This window comes from Hyaena hyaena, unplaced genomic scaffold (assembly GCF_003009895.1).
Source record: "Hyaena hyaena isolate Hyena2069 unplaced genomic scaffold, ASM300989v1 scaffold_578, whole genome shotgun sequence".
Taxonomy (NCBI): domain Eukaryota; kingdom Metazoa; phylum Chordata; class Mammalia; order Carnivora; family Hyaenidae; genus Hyaena; species Hyaena hyaena.
The window spans coordinates 560,577-582,115 of NW_024081212.1; the positions used below are offsets into that span (position 1 = coordinate 560,577).

Here is a 21,539-nt window from a genome sequence, read left to right on the forward strand (position 1 = left end):
AATGATATATATATTTATTTAATATATATTATATATTTATATTGTTTTATATATATATATTTTAAAGCATATTTCTGATAACTCAATACCTACTGGATCAGAATCTCTGGGGTGGGCCCAAAAGTCTGTTTTGTTTGTTTTAAGATACTCAGATAATCCCTAAACATTCTGAAGTTTTATAAGATTTGCTGAAAATGTATGGCTTTCCTGAAGCTTTCTATGCTTCTATTTGAGATTAGATATCTATAGATATAACTGCGTTCAAGTGAAAAGAATAATGTGGTAAGTAGCTTCTCTTTTTAAAAATGGGAAGGGAGGGGAAAGCCTTGAGGATTTAGCTGAAGTCGATCCCAAACCTGCACAGATTTCATTGATCAATGCTTCACTGGAAAAAATGTTGATATTTGGAAATGTGTTATGTCCTCAGTCCAAAGCATTTTCTATGTGAGTAATTTAGCTCCTTCAACATATTTAAAATCATGATGTTTCTTTCGTTTTTCCTTCTGTCATATCTATTCTTTGTATACCTTGTCAACTAGCCTCGGTAATGACCCGGCAGCCTTGACATGGCCGGCTTGTCCCTTCATAGAGGTCCCTGACTCTGCTTCCTCTCACACACAACAGATCCCTATGATTGCTGTACTGTGACCTTTGCATCCACAGTCCCTCAACATTGTTCCTTTCAATATTCGGGGCTTCCTTCCCTCAGCTCCAACGGGAGTCTCAAAACACTTTTCAGAAACAAGAGGCTGGACAGCTCCAGGTTTCTGCTGACAGCTCCAGTCTGGTCCACAGCCCAGTCTCCAGTCTCACCTCTCGTTAGCTGTCCCGCGAATCCCCGACCTGGGTATGGTGGGGAGTTGGCAAAAAGTCAGGACGGTGCCAGTTTCCATCCACCATGAAAATAATGCCGAAGTCATACCCCTCGGCAGCAACACCATGTAGAGAAGGTGGCATGTTGTGTCTTTCTGTTCAATTTCTTATTTCTGCTTCTTTCTAACAATTTCCCCTATGTGATCCTCAACTCATTTTACCATCTGTCCATTTTCTTTCTAAACACAGCTACCTTCTCTTTCCTCCTTCCTTTCTCTTTGGTTTGCATCCAGAATAAACACGCTTCTGTCTTGCAAAGGTCTTTTGAAGCTCTCCTCATTCCTTTCCAAGAGCTTTACTCAAAATCGTTTCATTGATGTAAAGGCATTCGTTCAATAAATGGTCATTAATTAAACATCCACACTATTAAGCACTATACTAATAAAAAGAGTAAGGATGAATAAAATGTAACACCAGACTTCAAAAAACTCAAAACCAAGCAGAAGGCAAAAACGTAGTACAGAAATAAATGTAATAAATGGTTTTGGTACTATGATAGAAGTTATATGCAATCGTATTCTAGCAGTGGGTTCTAGAGAAAACCATGAAAGTTTGAGTTGAATGACTCTTCCAGAGATAATGGTATTAATAAAGTAGAATTGACAGGGCCTAGTTAAGCAATGTGGGTAGAAGGCACGGAGAAAAAGGAGGAATCAAAAATGATTCTCAAGTTGCTGGTTTGCCGAAGAGTGTAGGGTTAACCCAGGAGAAACACGTGTGCAGGAAACATGGTAGATGCAATTTTGAACACTGCCTAGTAGGTGTGGCAATTTTATGTGTGGGTGTGCACACAGTAAAGCTTATTGCCTTTCCTTCATAGCAACATAGCAGTGAGCTTTTTAAGTCACAGAATAAGCCTAATCTGACAAAACCTCACTTAACCATAATTTCTTAAAAGCAAATTATTTCTCATCTCAATTTTACATGACCCGTACATTCACCTTTTCTTTTACCTTCCTTTTATGCTGCTTTTAATAAATTTTCAAAACAAACTCCTTACCAAGAAAACAAATCTTACCTGGACCTGTCCCATCGTGACTAATCAGAACTTTCTTCAGTTTTCCAAGAGACACAGCCTCGATGGAAAAAATATCAACCTGTACAAAAAATTTACATGGAATGGCCATCAGGAGATTTCCTTTCTCTAGGAAAACAATTGCATTATTAGTACTATATTAGCTCATTACTATAATGCTATATTATTATTACTACTACTACTATAAAAAATTACCACTTACTTTTTTATAGGCAAACTCCTACACTATACATTGTGAACCATATACAAGTAGGTAATATAATTTTTGCCCTCCTCAATAATACAGTCTAAACAAACCAGATAAAGATTTTTAAATACATCATAACATTTATATTTTATCTTCAGAACAACCCAGGAAGTACTACTCACTGTCTTATTTTACAGTTAAAGAGAAAGGACATACAGAGTTCAATTACTTGCCCAAGGTCAATGTCTAGTGAGGGACGAAGCCAGGAATCAGCCCCAGGCAGTCTGCCTCCACACTGTACTTCCTCCACCTCTAGTGTTTGTCTCCCAGTAGATTTTATTTCTAAATAAACTAGGCATCACAATATCTACATGTGAATTCACATACAAATAAAGTTTTAAAATAAACTATTAACTAGTTATAAAGCAGACACATTGAAAACCACAACACACTTGGGGCGCTTGGGTGGCCCAGTCAGTTAAGCGTCAGACTCGGTTTCAGCTCAGGTCATGATCTCATGGTTTGTGGGTTCAAGCCCCACATCAGATACCGTGATGACAGCACGGAGCTTGTTTGGAATTCTCTCTCCCTCTCTCTTGACCCTCCCCCACTCACTCTCTGTCTCTCAAAAATAAATAAACTAAAAAAAAAAAAAAAAACCACACACTCAGCACACACATTCATGCAAACAATAAAACATTAACAGCACCCCAAGACATCCCACCTGTCACACTCATAATCTCCCCCATTGGTAACCACTGTCCCGACTTTTAATTCATCCAGGATCATAAATAGAAGTATCCAGAATGTTCTCCTTCTGCGTGGCTTGTTTCACCCAACCTTTGAGGAATACATCCATACCACTTTGTTTAACAGCAGTTTATTCCTTTTCATTACTGAATGTTATTCCATAGTATTTACCCATTCTACTACTTATGGATAATAATTGTTTCTGGGTGTGAGGTATTACAAATAACACCACTTAGAACATTCTTGTATACGCCTTTGTGTGTATATACGTGTCCATTTCTGTTGGGGAACTGCTGGGTTATAGAGCATTTGTAGATCATCTACTTTCCCAGAATGCTTACAGCATCGCACACTGTGCCCACCCTGTGTAAGAGAGGTCAAGGTGCTCCACAGGCTACTCATGCTTGGTGTTATCATTCTTTTGAAGTTCGAGCCCTCTGATCATGTACTTGACACTTCATTATGGTTTTCATTGTATTTTCCTGATGACTACCAAAGTTGGGTACATTTTTCATTTTATTGACTGTTTGGATATCCTCTTTTTAGAAAGGGCATATTCATGTGTCATGCTTCTGTTTTAAATTGGGCTCTTTGTTTCCTTGTTGGTCTGCTGGTGTTCCATATATAGTTTGGAAACAAGTCCTTTGCCAGGATATATTTTACAATACCTTGTTCCTGCTTGTTGACTTGCCTTTTTACACTCTTGATTGTGCCTTAAGGAAAAGAAGTCTTCATTAAAATGGTGTAAATTGATCTTTCTTCCTTTATGCTTAGTGCTTTCTCTGTTTTGTCTTTGAAATCTTAGTCTATATGCATACACTCATGTTCATAGCAGTATTATTCATAATGCCGCTAGAGCTAAAGGGTGGAAGCAATCCAATTCATACTAATGAATGGATAAACAAATGAATGGATAAAAGAATGAATGTTGTATATACACACAATGGAATATTACTCAGCCTTAAAAAAGGGGAAATTCTGACATTGGCTACAATGAAGACATTGTGCTAAGTAAACTAAGCCAGTCACAAAACGAGGAATCCTCTGTGATTCCACTTAGAGGAAGTACATAAGGGAATCAAATTCATACAGACAGAAAGTAGAATGGTGGTTGTCGGGGGCTGGGTAGGCGGAAAGAGAGAGGAAAATGTGATTGATCAATTCATGGGTATAGTTTGGATCCTGCAAGAGGAAAATTGTTCTGGAACTGGGTGGTAGTGATAACAGCATGAACAAATGTACTCATTGCTGCTTTAAAATTGTTTAAGTTCTGGTGGGGCACCTGGATGGCTGAGTCAGTTAAGTGACCAACTCTTAATTTCCATTCAGATCATGCATGATCTCATGGTTGTGAGATCAAGACTATCTGGAGCCTGCTTAAGATTCTCTTGCTCTCCCTCTGCCCCTCCCCAGCTCATTCACATGCACTCTCCCCTCCTACCTCCCCCAAAATTGTTAAAGTGGTAAATTTCATATTATGCATATTTTACCACCATTAAAATCTTTTTAAAAAAAAATCCTAGCCTATGCCCCAAGATCACAGAGAATTTTTCTCTTATATTATCTTCTAGAAACTTGATTGTTTTACTTTTCCCATTTGGACCTAAATTTGCATGAAATCGACTTTGGGGTTTAGTGGAAAATAGGGCTCATAAATTTCTGTTTTTTTTCTATGATGATATCCAATTTACTGCCTTGATGGTGCCCATCAAGACATGTGAATCTTCTTCTGGCTCAATTCTGTTCCTTTGTCCTATTTTTCTTGCCTTGTACCAATCACTGCTGTCTCAATAACTTTAACTTTACAATAAATCTCAGTATCTGGTAGTGTGAGCCCCCCAGCTTTGTTCCATTCAAGATTAATCATCTTCAAGATTATTTTGGGTGTCTTTGACTCTTTGCACTTCCACATACATTTTAGAATTAGATTGCAAGCTATGGGATTGTGACTGGTGTTGCATTGAAACTGCGGATCAATTAGGAAAAAAGTGAGAACATGATAAAATTGAAGCATTCAATCCAGGAACATAGTATAGCTCTATTAAGTTATGACTTTTTAAAACTTCTCAATATTATTTTGTCACGTTCTCAGCGGAGGTCTTGCCTTGGGCCCCTGGGGGTCTGCTGTGCGCTGGGGCTGCAGATGGAGTAAACAAGAGAGCAGGACTCTGCATGGTCCTGGGACTGTACCCCAACCTGCTAGAATGCTTTAGTCACCACTGTCATTAGAGCTGTCGGTGGGGGCCCTCAAGGTTCTGGTGCCTGCTGGCAACAGAGGTGACCTCTAGAATGTATACTTAAATTGGTTCCTCCTCTTTCCTTCTCTCCTCTCCATTCACTCCTTCTGTGCTTCCCAGGATCACCTCCCCCATTAACCACCCACAGGACCTGCCTCAGCCGCTGCTCTGGGAAAACTCACAGGAAGGTCTCACTTATCAAGTGGGAGTTTACGAAAGTCTATCTTTACGGCTACGTCCAGACAGAATCCTTTGAGACCTTCTAAATCTCCGCATGGCATCTGGGGCTCTCCGGGGCCCCTTTCCGATTGGTTTCTTGCTTCTTAGCTTCCACTTACAAATGGTAGAATGCTGTCCTGAATATCAGGGTTCTCCCCCGCACCTCCTTTCTCTCCAGGATTTTGGACCTTCATACCCTACCTGCCTCAGCTGCTGCCCAATGTCTTCAAAATCAATTTTATAAGGTATTTATCAAATGTTTCTAGCTGTCAGCAAGATAGTTACTTTGTTACAAACCAGACTGCCCTAGCTAGAAGCAGAATCTTGGTTGTTTTGGTTTTGGTTTGTGTTTTTTTTTTTTAATAGAAAAAAACTAGGAGTTACTTAGGGTTGCCCTGTCCCTGGGTAAGCTTACCTCAATTCAGCTCCAGAGACAACCACGCACACTGAGAAGAGATTGCACCTCCCTTTACTTCCTAACTGGTAGCCAATGAGTCCCTCTGGAAATCTCTGTGTGTCTTTCAGTAAAAAAAAAAAAAAAAAAGTAGAGGAGGGGTGGTAGGGAAGAATCGATAAGGATCTTTCTATTACCTGTCCACGTCGAAACTTGACTTTGTTATTTTTGCATTGGTGAAGCCGCCGACTCCCTTAATCTCCTCTGGCACCAATGAGGTTGATCAGTACGTTAGACTCTGTCTCCGCACCTGGCTTCCTGCCCGTATACGTGTAGATCTCATAAAGCACCACTGAAACGTCAGAATCTGCTATTATCTTTCTCACGTTTTATTTTTCTCCTTGAATGCATTAGACACCCTGAAAAGCAACCGGAATGTTGTCTAATCTAGTTGACATGAGTTGCTCTGTGACGGTTGGACCCAGCTCTTCTTCTCCCATGGACATCTTTTCAAACACACTCTCAGCTACTGTTCTGAAATAATTATTGTTAGCAATTACGCACTTTCATTAACCGCTATACTTTCGCAGATATTATGAAAAGTTGTATTTAAAAAAACAATGTCCTCTCTCTTAATTAGCTGAAAGTGGCAAGTTTCCCCCCGAAGTTAGGCTGTTCTAATCACAGCTGGACCACTCATGCTGCTACTTCATGGAGATCACTACTGCCATAATGGAGATTGTTAATAGCGCTCTTGAGAGAGAAAGAAATTCAAAGATCTTAGAGAGATGCAAATTTAAATATAATTTTTTAAACGGGGGCCAATAAGGTACCAGCATATTATAATCCACTAACCTTGACTTTAGAATTAAGGCCATTTCTGAGACCCTGGCAGAAGTCACTAATTAGAAAAAGAGATTGCTCTTGCTGATAGGACTACTGTGAATAATATCTTGGACACAACAAATACGTTTTATTCCAAGTCCTAAAATGCTTGATAACTCGTACTCTGTGCAATTGAACAGTTGCATTTATAGAAATTCACATTAACATTTTCCGAAGAGCTCAGACATGAAAATCCAACAAGTAAGAAAACAAGGTAAGTGAGAAACATTGCCGGTTTCCATTGTGCCTGACCTTTAAAAAGACAAATGTGGTATATTGGGAAATGGTGTAAGCAGAGAAGATAAATCAGTCTCTTTGTGCAGTCTTACATATTCCAAAATACCCCAGAGTGAAACCCAGCTGAGCTTAAGCAGAAAATTAGAACATTTCTCATGAATTTAGGACAACCAAGGAAATCTTTTAAACTTCCTATAAAGAAGATCTGATCTTACAACCTGGATAACTGCCTGATCTGAATTACGCCAAACTAATGATAGAATTCTTCATGAAAACCCACGTGGACAAGCATGATCAGAAGTCTTTATAGGGAAGCCATGCTTCTATTTACTGAGAGTGTTTTCAATATTTCAGATGAAAGGTGAACTTGTTGACAACTTTTAAAAAAACATGATATTCAAAATATTAAAACACATCTAAAGTAAAAAAATAATCAATTGTTAAAGGTCTTAAAGAGGACCTATCAAAAATTATTTAGGACAGAGATCATTTACTTAGAGCACAAAGAATAACACTCAGCCCTCCCTCAACAGTGCACATACTGTACAACCAATGTATCCCTTGCCCCATGATAAAATCATGCACCTGGCCTGCTACCTGCACACGCCTGAAATATTTCTTAACACTATGTTCCCAGGAACTGCTATAAACTAAGTTTAATACATATGCATCCCCCCAAAAATTGCTTGTCATCTAAAATTCAAAGAGAGTTAAATGTACCACATATTTAGAACAAAATGGATGTCACAGTTGAGCACTAAATTTTATTCTCAACTACATCAAAGAGTTATGTAGTTGGAATTAGAAATTTAAAGAGAAAAGGGGCACCTGGGTGACTCAGTCAGTTAAGTGTCTGACTTCAGCTCAGGTCATGATCTCGGGGTCTATGGGTTCAAGATCCATGTTGGGCTCTGTGTTGACAGCTCAGAGCCTGGAAGCCTGCTTTGGATTCTGTTTCTCCCTCTCTCTCTCTTTCTCTGCCCCTCCCTCCCTCATGCTCTGTCTCTCACTTTCTCTGTCTCTCTCTCAAAAGTAAATATTAAAAAAATTTTAAAAAAAGAAAAGGAAAGAAACCATATAATCCCACCCAGAAAAAAAAAAAAAAGATATTTTGCTGAAATCTTTGACATTGACTCTACTTTAATTGTACAGTATTACATAATTCACTAAATATTTGCTGTAGTTCTGCAGCAAAGGCATGTAGATTTCTTTTAATACTAAATTCAGAACAATAGATTTGAACTCCAAACTTTTTCATGATCTTTAAGACAATACAAAATTCTTCCATTAACTTCATGCAAAGGGAGACTTTAAGGAATGCTTAGTAAACATGTTGCTTAGATACACCTTAAACTATTGTGTGTTTTAAACAATTCTTAGCAAGTGAAAATCTCAGAGACTCCTTTGTTCAGTCTCTATCCTTGGACATGAAATTCAGGTCTCAGTGTTGTTGATTTAAAGGCAGGGACCTACGTTCTAGCTAAAAAACATGCACTGTTGTAAAATGTAGAAGGCTAACAAATTATCTCTATTCTAAGAGATGGACACCCCACACAGGGAGGTGACATCCTGAGGGAGTGCAACAGTACATTGAAGATGTGAGTTAGAAGAAAATTTATAATTAACGTCAAATACTTGAAAAATATATGGCTGGGTTTCTAGATATGGATATTACACAGAACGGAAGAGATCATTTTACTTGAACATGTTCAAGGACAAGTATTACTAATCATTCTGGCTGCAATTAACCATTCTTAAAGCACCAGATTTTAAGTAATTATTAATATACCTATCACCATGATTTAGCTAAAATACCAAAAGAGTTAACTTGTTGGTTTAATTTATCCATAAATATTGGATATTTCTGCCCCCAATTTTCTTAATGTCCTTTTTAGTATAGTTGATGCTCAATTTTTCTTTCTGACAATTAGGAGCTTCAGTTGCTTGTGAGGCTCTGACAAAGTCTGCCCTAAGCACCGAAGAGCATGCTTGTCTGTCTGTCTGTCTGCCACAGCTTTCATCAAAGTCATTTCATAGCTAATTATACATTGTCACCATTTTGAGGGGAGGGAGGCTTATGTTTCTCACTTGTGTCCTCAATGTCATCACTTTCTTTTTAATTTTTTTAATGTTTATTAATTTTTCAGAGAAAGAGGCAGAGTGTGAGCTGGGGAGGGGCACGGAGAAGGGGAGACACAGAATTGATGCAGGCTCCTGGCTCTGAGCTGTCAGCACAGAGCCCAACCACAGGGCTTGAACCCACCAACCGTACAATCATGACCTGAGCCGAAGTCGGATGCCCAACCGACTGAGCCACCAAGGTACCCCACAATGTCGTCACTTTCAACCCTCTCCTCCTTATATTTACTTATACTTATTGTCATTTCAAAATTTTCCCATCTTTCAAGGAATATGTGGCACACGCACCACTGCCAAACCTCAGCAATTTTCAGGCTTATACACCTGTGACACACCTAAGATTTAACATCATCTCATTAGTGACACAAAAATCTCTCAGATGTTCACCTGTAGGCTGAGATTTGTCACCTCAAACATCATTTTGGACCAGAATCTGTGCAAGCATTTGTTAATGATGATTTATCAGCCTCCACTCTAAGCATTAACATCTCCATTAACAGTATCCTTAAGATTGTCTTTCAAGAAATCTTGGCACGTCCGGGTGGCCCAGTCAGTTAAGCACCCAATTCTTTTTTTTTTTTTTAACAAATAGTTTGTTGTCAAGTTGGTTCCATATAACACCCAGTGCTCATCCCCACAAGTGCCCTCCTCCATGCCCATCACCCCCCTTCCCCTCTCCCCCATACCCATCAGTCCTCAGTTTGTTCTCAGTATTCAAGAGTCTCTCATGGTTTGCCTCTTTCCCTCTCCCCCACTATTTCCCTCCTTCTTCTCCCCCACGGTCCTCCGTTAAGTTCCTCCTAATCCTCCTATACGTGCAAACATATGGTATCTGTCCTTCTCTGCCTGACTTATTTCGCTCAGCATAACACCCTCAAGGTCCATCCATGTTGCTACACATAGCCAGATTTCATTCTTTCTCATTGCCATGTAGTATTCCATCGTATAGATAAACCACATCTTCTTGATCCATTCGTCCATTGATGGACACTTAGGCTCTTTCCATGTTTTGGCTATTGTTGAGAGTGCTGCTATGAACATTGATGTACATGAAGCACCCAGTTCTTGATCTCACCTCAGGCCATGATCTCATGGTTCATGAGGCTGAGCCCCGCATTGGGCTCTGCAGTGACAGCATAGAGCCTGCTTGGGATTCTCTCTCTCAACCTCTATCTCTGCTTCTTCTCCCCCTTGTGCTTGCTCTCTCTTGAAAACAAATAAACAAACATTAAAAGAAAAGAAAGAAATCTTGGATTCCTTAGCCTCTGCTCACTGCAGCAAGCATAGAGTTACTATATATATATATATTTTATATATATAATATTATATATATTTGTTATATATATAATAATATTATATATATTTGTTCTTCACGGGATATAATTTCTTTTTTTAATAATTCATGTTTATTTATTTTTGAGAGCAAGCACAAGCCAGGGGGCGGGGGATGGGCAGAGAGCAAAGGAGAGAGAGAATCCCAAGCAGGCCCCACACTGTCAGCAGAGAGCCCACAGGGGGCTTTATCTCACAAACCATGAGATCATGACCTGAGCCGAAATCAAGAGTCAGACGCGTAACTCAGTGAGCCACCCAGGCACCCCTAGTCTTCAGCCACAAGGATATACTAAAAATGTCACATGGCTGGAGGGGCTGAAACAAATCCCTCAAATGTGATTTTTCACAGGACGTTTAGGAGACGGAAAGTCACAGTAGGAGGCGTGTTCCTTCAGCAGAAGTTAGGAGGGAGGAGATGACACCTAAAGACGAAGTAAAATAAGATGCTCAGGGATGGCCACACTGAGAGTCCTCATCACATCTGAGCGTGACATCCAGGAACTAAGGTATCCACACGAAGTAGGGATGGGTTCAGAATGAGAATTCTGAATAGATGAAGTTCTGACCAAAATAAACCAAGCTTTATATTGGAAGTGACTAAGCTTATTTTGAATTAAAACAATTAAGATTTCAATCATCCGTGGCCATAGGGGCTTGGGTTATTTTTAAGTCAGGTTTGTGGAGATAGCATTTCCATGTAGCAAAATTCATTCTTTTAAGGTATATAGTTTGAGGAGTTTTGAGAAATATTTGGAAGTCCTGTAACTACCACCACCATCAAGATAGTGGATATTTTTACCACTCCAAAAGGAAAGCTATGATTTTAATCAGTTATGGGGCATGACAAAAGTTGTATTTTTGCACTCCTCAAAGTTTTGATTGTGAAGGTTCAAATCCATGACATGATGATAAAAACAATGCAGAGGGAATAACCTAGACGCTCTCTAGAAAGATCATCTCAAACACATAGCTGGGCCTGATTTTTTGAATGAACATGTAAAGGAATTGGATCCAATTAACTGTTCATAAAATATATGTAGTACAGTTCTGTAATTTGCATCTTGATTCCATTTGAAGGATTGCCTCTTAATCTTTTATCATGCCAAGAACTTTTTCATTCCTTTGGTGGCCCATTTCTTGATTACCCAAGGTATCAGGTAAAATGGTGATGAGGAAGCCTTCTCACAAAGCTACCGGAATGGAGTGTTTTAAATATTTCGGCATCAGAAGTTTATTTGCAAAACTGAGGGTCCTTTGCCATCAGACTTAACACTGTGTCTATACATTCAAAGGGTCATGGAAGCCCAGTATATGGTTCAGGAAGAAAGGACCACCACTAAGCCAGTCAAGACTGAACTAAAGAAGTAACGCTGACCAAATAAAGTCAGCCCCAGAAGTAAATATGGAAAGAAGCAGGCTCCTGCCTTATCCCACAGGCTGCCATTCATCAGTATTAGAACGTCATAATAAAACAGTTGCACCAGGACATTGTCCTCTAGATTAAAGCAGCTTTTGCCAGAGGAATGCCCTAAAGGGAAACAACTTTCTCAGTTCAGGATGATTTTAAATAAATCATGAATGACTATTTGGTGATTCTGCTATGAAAGTCACCTGAAATAACCAATGCGATATCAAGCAACGGCTGTGTTCACAGGTTTGTCTGTAATCCAAAGCCATGGCCTGCCCTCTCACTGAACACACCCCTGCCCCCAAGAATGCACTTACCTGTGGACTGGGCATCTCGGTCTCCTCAATCTCACATGTTGTGAGTGCAGGACTCATGTCTTTTTTCAGTTCTGAACCCCTAGCTCCTAGTACATGTGAATATTTACTGAATAGTACTGAATACATGAATGCTTATTCATCCATCCATCCATCCATCCATCCATCCATCCATCCAAAAGTGCTGTGTACTGATCTCCACTGGTTGGCCAAAGAACTGCTCCAGTAAGAACCATATAGAATGGGCTGTGGTTGCTCCACACTCAGAACTGTGCCTTAAACCAAGACCACCTTCCCAGCCACTGGGCTTTTTTTCCTAGATCAGTATGTGTAGGAGTGGATGAGAGAAGTTGGCCTTCCAGACTCTGATCCTAGAATGTCCAGGGAGGACCAGCAGTCCCAGGAAGAGACTGAAGAAGGGAAGGGGGACAGGGAACTGGCATGGTCAAGCCCTCCCTGCCGAACTTGTGTGAACAACACCTCCTAGTTGAGCTCATTTGAAATGCTGCCTCATCTTCCTTGTGCAGTATGGCCTGGTGGTGTTATTCTCTTTTGATACAAATCATCCAGGAGTTCTCACTATCCTGTGAAAAAAATTCCAGGTCCATAAAAATATCATTCTTCTAGCTGTATCCCTAATGTTCTAGACTTCCATTCTCCTCTCAGGGTACATTGTTCAAATTTTCATTGGGTGGTGACTTTTGGGACCTACTCAAGAGAGACATGTCTCTGTGCAAATGTGTGTAGATGGACACACACACACACAGATTCATGCCTTGTGTTGGGCATAACATACTTCAGTAAAATGCATGGGACCTTACATCTTAAGTAGGTTCCTAACTGGAAGATGGTATGCCCAGGCCCTTCCAAATATTTAGCTCTCCAATCTAGAGATGGTGGTGCCAAATAGTCTCTGGGCCAAGTGGTGTCCCAACTGTCTCCAGCTAGCAAGTGAGCCTGGGTCCATGATCTCTCAGTGCCCTTTTCTCCATCCTGGGAGACAAACTCTCAAAACATCTCAGGTCTACCAACCTGAGTCATAAACAAATAATCACAGAGTCTACGGAAAAAACTTAGAAGACCATGAACTTTGATTTGTGCCCCCATCCCTGTCAAAGGGCACACAATATTTTTAGTGAATGTAAGTTGTCTTTCTTCTGAAGACTTTCCTAATCAGAAAAATGAAATGTAATTATCTATGTTTGGGGGAACTTCATGGTGCCATGTTGTTAGTCATTATGCTCAAATGTTCCTAGGTAATAGTGAATGGCTTTGGCCTTCCACGGTCTTTTGCAGTCGGCCCCGTGGGAGGCAGCTCATCTCTGCACGAGACACCTGCAATGCCGAGAACTGAAGGCTGCCTGCACCACCTCCGGGGTATGAGCATTCGCTCCGGTACCTGTAGAGATCTTCAGGCAGCACAGCTGAACTTCCCTAAGACAAACCCCTCAGCTGAAGCTTTAATTTGATTTAATTAATGGGCTGTTTCAGTGCTTTCTCTCAGGTCACCAAGAATTAAGCTTCCTCAGCACTCATCACAGTGTGATCATGTTGATACAAACTGCCCAAAGAAATCCGATCTCAGAAACAGATGGTAAATGAGATTCAGTGTTAAACATGTGCAGACACTTCAGTCTGCGCTGAAGGTTTGTGGACCAAGACCACGTACTTTGGTGGTTTTAGGACTGAATCTTCATGTGCCTCTTGGTTGAAAATACTGATCTTGTTGCTGAAAAAGAAATACCTCTGAGCTGTAGAGAGACATGCCCAGGTGGGAAAGAAGTAGGATTCCTTCGTATTTTATAGAAGATCTCCAGGAAGGCCTCACTGAGATGGTCCCTTGGGCTAGAAACCTGACCAAAGGTGTAGGAGCTGGCCATGCAGAGGTCTGGGGAAGGTACAGACTAACAGGGAAGAAGATCAGAGGCATAAGGGCTCAGGGGACAGCTTGCCTGGCACTATCAAGGAACACTGATGCTGGCATTGGGGAGAGGGTAAGCAGGCTTGGTAGGAATTGTGGCAACCTTGGCTTTTACTCTTAGTAAGCAGGGAAACCTGGGAGTGTCATAAGCTAAAGAGTGACAATAATCTGATTGATATTTTAAGAGGGCCACTCTGGCTCTGGGGTTGAGAATAATCGCCTGTCCTAATCCCAAATTGTTATTTGTGTTTGACTTCCTATCATGGTACCAGCTGAATGGTATGAAGAAAGCAGAAGGGAAAGACAAGTTGAAAGGAGAGGACAAAGAGATGAATTTAGTGTGTGTTGAGCGCCTATTTGGTGACAAATTGTATTGAATTTGGTGACAAATACCATATTCTTACCCTCCCGATGGAAACCCCCTGGGTGGTCACATGTCTACTTTGGCTGGAATGGTCCCCGTTGATGCTGACTGTTCTTGTGCTTTCTTAGAGCCTTTCTTTCTCAGAAATGTCCTGGGGTGGATAGTGAATAGATGGCGATCACTCTAATACTATTCGTTCCATTTCACAAACTAAGTGAGGCTGAGAAAACGTGTAACTTGCCCCAGTTCACAAAGCCCGTAATTGAGACTGAGGTTTGGAAGCCAGACTTTGCTTCTCTGAGCATCACACGTCTCATCAGTGAGAGGGTCTGTCTGCCTCTGAAGCCCACGTTTTTCCCCTCGAGCACAGGTATGGTGGCAAACCTAAAGCATAAAAGAAAGCTTGTTTGTTTTTCCAAACTGAGCTCAGCTGTTATCATCCAAAACTTGCTGCAGGTTGTCAGGAAGTATTCAGAAAGACACTGACTTTCTCACTGCTAGAAGTCTGATAAATACAAATATTTTAAAGGAGACACATTTCTTTTATGATGGAGCTTCCATACATTCTCAGGTAGTTATTTCTTGATTGGAAGTAAACCACTAGGCACGCATCCTGCTGGCTTACCAAAACTTAGCGTCACACCTTTCTTCAGCCACAGCTGTGGCCCCAAATCTCCCCTCCCATTATCATGGGTCCCTCCTGAAGAAAACCTGGAGCCAGACCCTGTGAACAGGCTGTGAGCTGAGTTGGCATTCTTTTCAGCCCGGGGCATGCCGACCAGGCTGTCAATGACCAAGGACAACCAAGCAATGGCAATGAGAAGCTCTTGGTGCCCTTTCCCTACAAACATGGCGGATGGTGAGCAAATCAGAGGAAGGTGTGGAAGTCGTGCACGTGAACCGGCCCAGCCTGGCAGTGCTGGTCTCCATGAGGAGACTGCTCCGATCCCACCAGCCAGCCAGCTCGGTCCCCAAAGAATGATGATTTATAGACTAATAGTCTCACAAAAACCCTTTTCTTTTGAAAACATTCCAGCGATCTTTTGAAAAGAAGAGGCAAAGTCACAAAATTAATTGGCTCAGCGTGTAAGTGCCAACTGCAAAGAAGAGCACTCTTTCTGTGCTACTAAATTAAAAAAATATATAACCCTCAAGTGTCCCTAGGACTCTATCCAGCCTGACAATCCTGAGTATTAATAGCTTCATTTTAAAAAGAAGTTCCTCTGTGATCATTCTTTGTGCTCTTCCCTGGGCCAGCTTCGGAATATTCTGACAGATGAACAGACAATCCCAAAATATTGAAGGTCAACCCCTCTGTAGACCTCCTTTCAAACCCAAACCAGAGAAGGATCCAGTCAGTGGTTTGGTTCTGCTGTGGCTTCCCTTGATGTCCCAAGAATAGTAAATGAACCTCTTGGCACCAAGACTGACTCTCCAAAAGCACTATTTAGTCTGCCTGGGCTGCAGCTTGCTCACCCGTAGGTTTTGATCTCCAGTTAAACCTGAACATTAAGGTGTCATTGTTTTTTCACTTTCTTGTTTGAATGATTTTCCCCTAAATGAGCAAATAATCAACCTGGGAAAGGGGCAGATAGATGGATTGGTCAGAACTGGAGAAACATGACTGGATTGGATCGGCTCTAGGTATTGTGTATCACGTTATACTATTTTGTCAGAGAAAATGTTATAGACACGGTTGGTGTGCTTCAGCTGAGAAATTAGCCCTTTAAACGGGAAATGCTAATGGATGAAGTTTCATTAGGTAGTTTGGGAAAAAGATGAACAGGATGATGCAGGGGAGACATGCTGAGTCTTTATTGCCGCTAAAGTTAAATGAACCCCAAATTGACAGTTCATTTAAAGCACAATGGAGTTTCTTCTGTATCTTGGATTTTTTAAAAAACTCCTACAACTGCTTTCTACTTGTTTTTTTTTTTTTTTTACAAGTAGCAAACTGTGCATATGTCAAATAGGAAGCACTTGGAAGAAGTACAAAATAGGTGTCTAATCGAATTTAAATAAAGTTCACTTTTTAAAAAAAATGCAGCTCTTTAAGACACTATAGATTGAGAAATAGCTAATATAGCAGGCCAAAAAGATTCCTTCCGTTTCTTATTGGTGCCATGGATTTCAAAATCCTTCTATACATCATTTTCAAAAAGCAGAATGGATTCTTGACAGCTGTTAGCAACAGGGTGAAGAGTACGGCGGTGGGGGGGGGGTCGTCGGATTCTAAATTTTTTGTTCCCCAACTGCAAGATATCAGCTCTAATTTTTCCTCATATATACTCTGTATTTCTAACAGTCCTACATCAGTTAGAAATGACTCATGTTATAGAACACGGTGAGTCTTTTTTTTTTTTATATTTCTTATTCAATTTATTTAAACTAACAAAAGAAGTTTCCCGTTTCTCCCATCCCCTATCCCCACCTCTTGCAACCACCAATATTTTCTCTGTATCTATGAGCTTGGGTTTTTTGGTTTGTTGTTTTGTTTTTAGATTTACATATAAAAGAGATCTGCCTTTCTCGTCTGACTTAGTCACTTGCCAAAATGCCCTTGAAGTTCATCCATGTTACAAATCAAGATTTTATGTTTTTTAATGGGTGAATAAAATTTCATTATATATGTATAAGTACATATATAATACATAAAATACCAACATTATATATATTATACCAAGTAATTATGTCAGTATATAAATGTAATTATATACACCAAAATTATATATATTATACCATGGTATGATGTACACTGACTGGTACATATAATTATATACCATATATATTGTATAATATATACAATTTTTGTATATATATTTTCATAATTATAATATAAAAATTATTTGGTATAATATCAGTATATACTATACACACATATATGTATATAATATGTATATAATATATGTATATATATATATTATATACATATATCTGTGTGTGTGTGTGTTTGCGTCAAAGTTTCTTTATCCATTCAGCCATTGATGGTTATTTAGGTTCTTTCCATATGTTGGCTATTATAAATAATGCTGCAATAAACTTAAGAGGTCCTCATATTTTTTCAAAATAGCGTTTTCATTTTCTTTGGATAAATATCCAGAAGTGAAATGGCTGGATCATAAGATAGTTCTATTTTTAATTCTTTGAGGAAACTCCATCCTGTTTTCCACAGACCCTATACCAATTTACACCATCAACAGTGCACAAGGGCTCCCTTTTCTCCACATTCTCACCAACACTTGTTATGTCTTGTCTTTTTGACAATAGCTATTCAACAGATGTGAGGTGATCTTATTAGTTTTTGTTTGAATTTCCCTGATGATTATGATTTGAGATATTTTCAGGTATTTATTGGTTATCCGAATGTTCCTTTATTTACTTAGTTTTGAGTATAGTTGACAGAAAATGTTACCTTAGCTTCAGATGTACAGTGGGTAGTGACTTGACAAGTTTATACATTATGGTATGTTCACAAGCGTAGCTACTCTCTGTCCAATACATCACTTCTTTGGAAAAGTACCTATTTAGATTTGCCCATTTTTTAAATTGGATTATTTGGTTTTTCTTATTAAATTATATGAGTTCTTTATCTATTTTAGATTGTTAGCCCTTCAACAAATATATGGCTTACAATATTTCCTCCTATTCAGGAAGCTGCTTTTTCATTTTGTTGCTGGTTTTCTTTGCTGTCAAGAAGCTTTGTAGTTTGATGTAATTCCACTTGTTTACTTCTGCTTTTGTTAGGTTTTGCTTTCAATGTCAGATTTAAAAAAGAAAATCATGGAGACCTAAGCTAAGAAGCTTACTTCCTATATTTTCTTCTGGTAGTTTTATGGTTTTAAGTCCCATGTTCAAGTCTTTAATTAGATAGTGGTCCAGTTTCATTCTTCTGGATGTAGCTGTCCAGTTTTCCCAACACATTTGTTAAAGAGCTTGTCCTTTCCCCACTCTATATTCTATAGAATAGAATATAGACTCATAGAATAGAATAGAATAGAATAGACTCATATATTCTATATGACTCTTTGTCATAAATTAATTGACCATATACATATGGATTTATTTCTGGGCTCTCTATTCTGTTCTATAGATATATGGGTCTGTTTTCATACCAATGCCATACTGTTTTGATTGCTTTATGATATAGTTTGAAATCAGGGAGTGTAATACCTCCATATTTGTTCTTCTTTCTCAAGATTGCTTTGGCACTGGAATATCTCTCCATTTATTTGTGTCTTATTCAATTCATTTCATTAATGTCTGATAGTTTTCAGTATATAGGTCTTTCACCACCTTGGTTAAATTTATTCCTGTGTGTTTTATTCTTTTTGATGCAACTGTAAATGGGATTGCTTTCCTAATTGTTCTTTCTGATAGTTTGTGGTTCCTATAAAAAAAAACGCAACAGAGTTTTATGTATTGACTTTGTAACCTACAACTTTACCTAATTAATTTATTTATATGTAATTTATATATAATTCTGACAGTTTCTGATAGAATCTTTAGGGCTTTCTATCTATAATATGTCAGCTGCGAACAACGACAGTTTTACTTTTTCCTTTCCAATTCAGATGCGTTTTATTTCTTTTTCTTGCCTAATTGCTCAGGATAGAACTTCCAATACTATGTTAAATAAAAATGGTGACCATGGGCATCCTTGTCTTGTTCCTGATCTTTCAGCTTTTCACCACTGAGCGTGATGTTAGTCATGCGCTTGTCTTAGATGGCCTTTATTATGTTGAAGTGCCTTCCCTCTATACCCACTTTTTTGAGTTTTTATCATAAATTGGTGTCGAATTTTGTCAAATACTTTTCCTACATCTATTGAGATGATCATTTGATTTTTATCCTTATATTAACGTGGTATATCGTATTAACTGATTTGCAGATGTTGAACCATCCTTGCACCCATGAAATAAATACCACTTGATCATGGTATATGACCCTTTTAACGTATTATTGAATTCAGTTTGCTAATATATTGTTAAGGGCTTCTGCATCTATGTTCATCAGGGATACTGACCTGTAACTTCTTAAGACCCTTTTCTCTTTTCCACTCTAGTCTTTCAGACATCCCTGGACACTACCACCACACCACATAACTCTAGGGCAACAAAACCTGTCAGGATCTGGAGATTTATGTATTAAGTGAGATTTTCTATGAGCAACTGTTTTGGCAAACAGTCAAAATATATATAAATATAAAGGATTAGAATTAACTATTTTTCCTTTCATTAAGCTGGTATTATCCTAAATCTTTTTTTGCTATATCTGTATTAATCTACAAGTATTTCTGTGGCATTAAGCCTATGTGTCCTGTGCCCTACATTAATCTAATCTAACGGGGATTGAGAATATATAAAATGGAGCCCCTGCTGGGAGATAAGGCTAATCAATATGAACTTGGACTATGAACTCAATAGAAAGAGCAGACTCTCCTTGCAGGCTGAGGTGGAGGGGCAGGGATGGTTACTCTTTGGGGGGTGTGGTAGATTCAGAGCATTAGGGAGCTGTGGAGTGAAGACTTCTGAGGGAGACTGAAGAGAAGAAACTGCTGAAAAGGCAGAAAGAGGGGAGTCATTAGAGCTAAAATAAGAACTGAAACCACAAAACTGAACAACTTCTGGGGAATAGGAGCCCTTTCGGAATCACCTTTATATCCTCTGGTTCTCAGTACTCCTGGCACACATTTGGCACTTAATACCTGTTTGCATACATGCATTTACCTTAACTTGTGTGGAATAGCTAAAGAGACCATAGATGGGTGTTGGAGATGATGAGGTGGCGAAACGTCTGATGCAACACTGGGGCTCAAGGCAAGGAAGAGGACAGAGCTGAGGGTGAAGAAGAATTACACCTCTCTGTAGAGTTAACAGAAGCTAGAGAGAGCCTCAAAATGTCAGGGAGGAATCAAGCATTTAAATCCCTATGTTCAAGGAAACAGGACCAAGTGGAGCCAGTGATAGAAATAGAAAAAAAAAATAGAGAAAACACTATATAAAAATAGTGAAGCACTAGGTTGGTATCATGTGACAGAGGTCAGGGCTGGAGATGTCTAAGAACAATGATGGTAATAGCTAGTATTTATTGAATGATTAGTATGTGCCAGGAACAAAGTGCTGTAAGAACATTATCCTGTAAGTGCATTATCTCATGAACCCAAAATAATCCCATGACATAGGCACTATTTTTATCTCCTTTCATAGATGAAGTATTTTTGGTTAAGAGAGGCTAAGTATCTTGCCCAGGGTGACACAGCTCAACACATCACCAGGCCAAGACTAACTGAAATGCGCCTGGTTCCAGAGTCTCTAGAAATCTCTGCCTCTTTATTTTTTTTTAAATGTTTTATTTATTTCTGAGAGAGAGAGAGAAGAGAGAGAGAGAGAGAAGGAGATACAGACTCTGAAGTAGGCTCCAGGCTCTGAGCTAGCTGTCATCACAGAGCCGGATGCGGGGCTCAAACCCATGAACTGTGAGATCATGACCTGAGCCGAAGTCGGATGCTTAACCGACTGAGCCACCCAGGCGCCCCAAATCTCTGCCTCTTTAAATATGAGCTCAACCATGTCAAATACAGTGGAGAGATCTAGGACACCAAGAAAATACACCACACGCACACACACACACACACACACACACACACACACACACACATACAGTCATTAAATTTGGAACAAAATAGCCACCAGAATCCATTGAGAGAGAACATTTTCACTACAGTAGCGGCAGCAAAAAATAAGGTGGCTGTCAGAAAGGTGCAGGGAATGGATGGAGAGAGAATTAAAGCAATGTGTGAGTTCACCTTTAGGCAAAACAAAACAAAACAAAACAAAACAAAACAAAACAGAGTAAGGGAATTCAGGTGCTCCTAAATCCATGATGGCTTACATGTGTTCACATAGTATAGCCAAGAAGAAAGCCACACTAAGATGGCTAGCAAAACAGTTTACAGAAAGTTGAATTGATGACACACATATACATCCTTGCATATACATTTTCACCTCTGAATGGCCACACCCATGCTAATCCTAAAGCCTAATATTCCAGATCAAAAGTAGGCAAACGATGGCCTATGGGCCAAATCTACCAGCACCTGTTTCCATACAGGAGCTAAGAATGCTTTTTACTTTTCTTAACGGTTAAAAAAAATTGAAAGCAGAATAGTATTTCTTGACAAATGAAACTTATATGAAATTCCAATTTCAGTGTCCACAAATAAAGTTTTATTGGCATGCAG

The 21,539-nt window shown here is 39.4% G+C and overlaps 1 protein-coding gene across 1 annotated transcript in view; it reads right to left on the minus strand.

Annotated features, from left to right (window-relative positions):
* The window catches only part of RP1 (RP1 axonemal microtubule associated), a 284,132-nt gene that overhangs the window by 16,984 nt on the left and 245,609 nt on the right, over positions 1-21,539 (minus strand). The window contains 2 exon segments of the mRNA XM_039256605.1: positions 1,892-1,970; positions 5,894-6,048. Coding sequence (XP_039112536.1) covers positions 1,892-1,970; positions 5,894-6,048 — 234 coding nt within the window.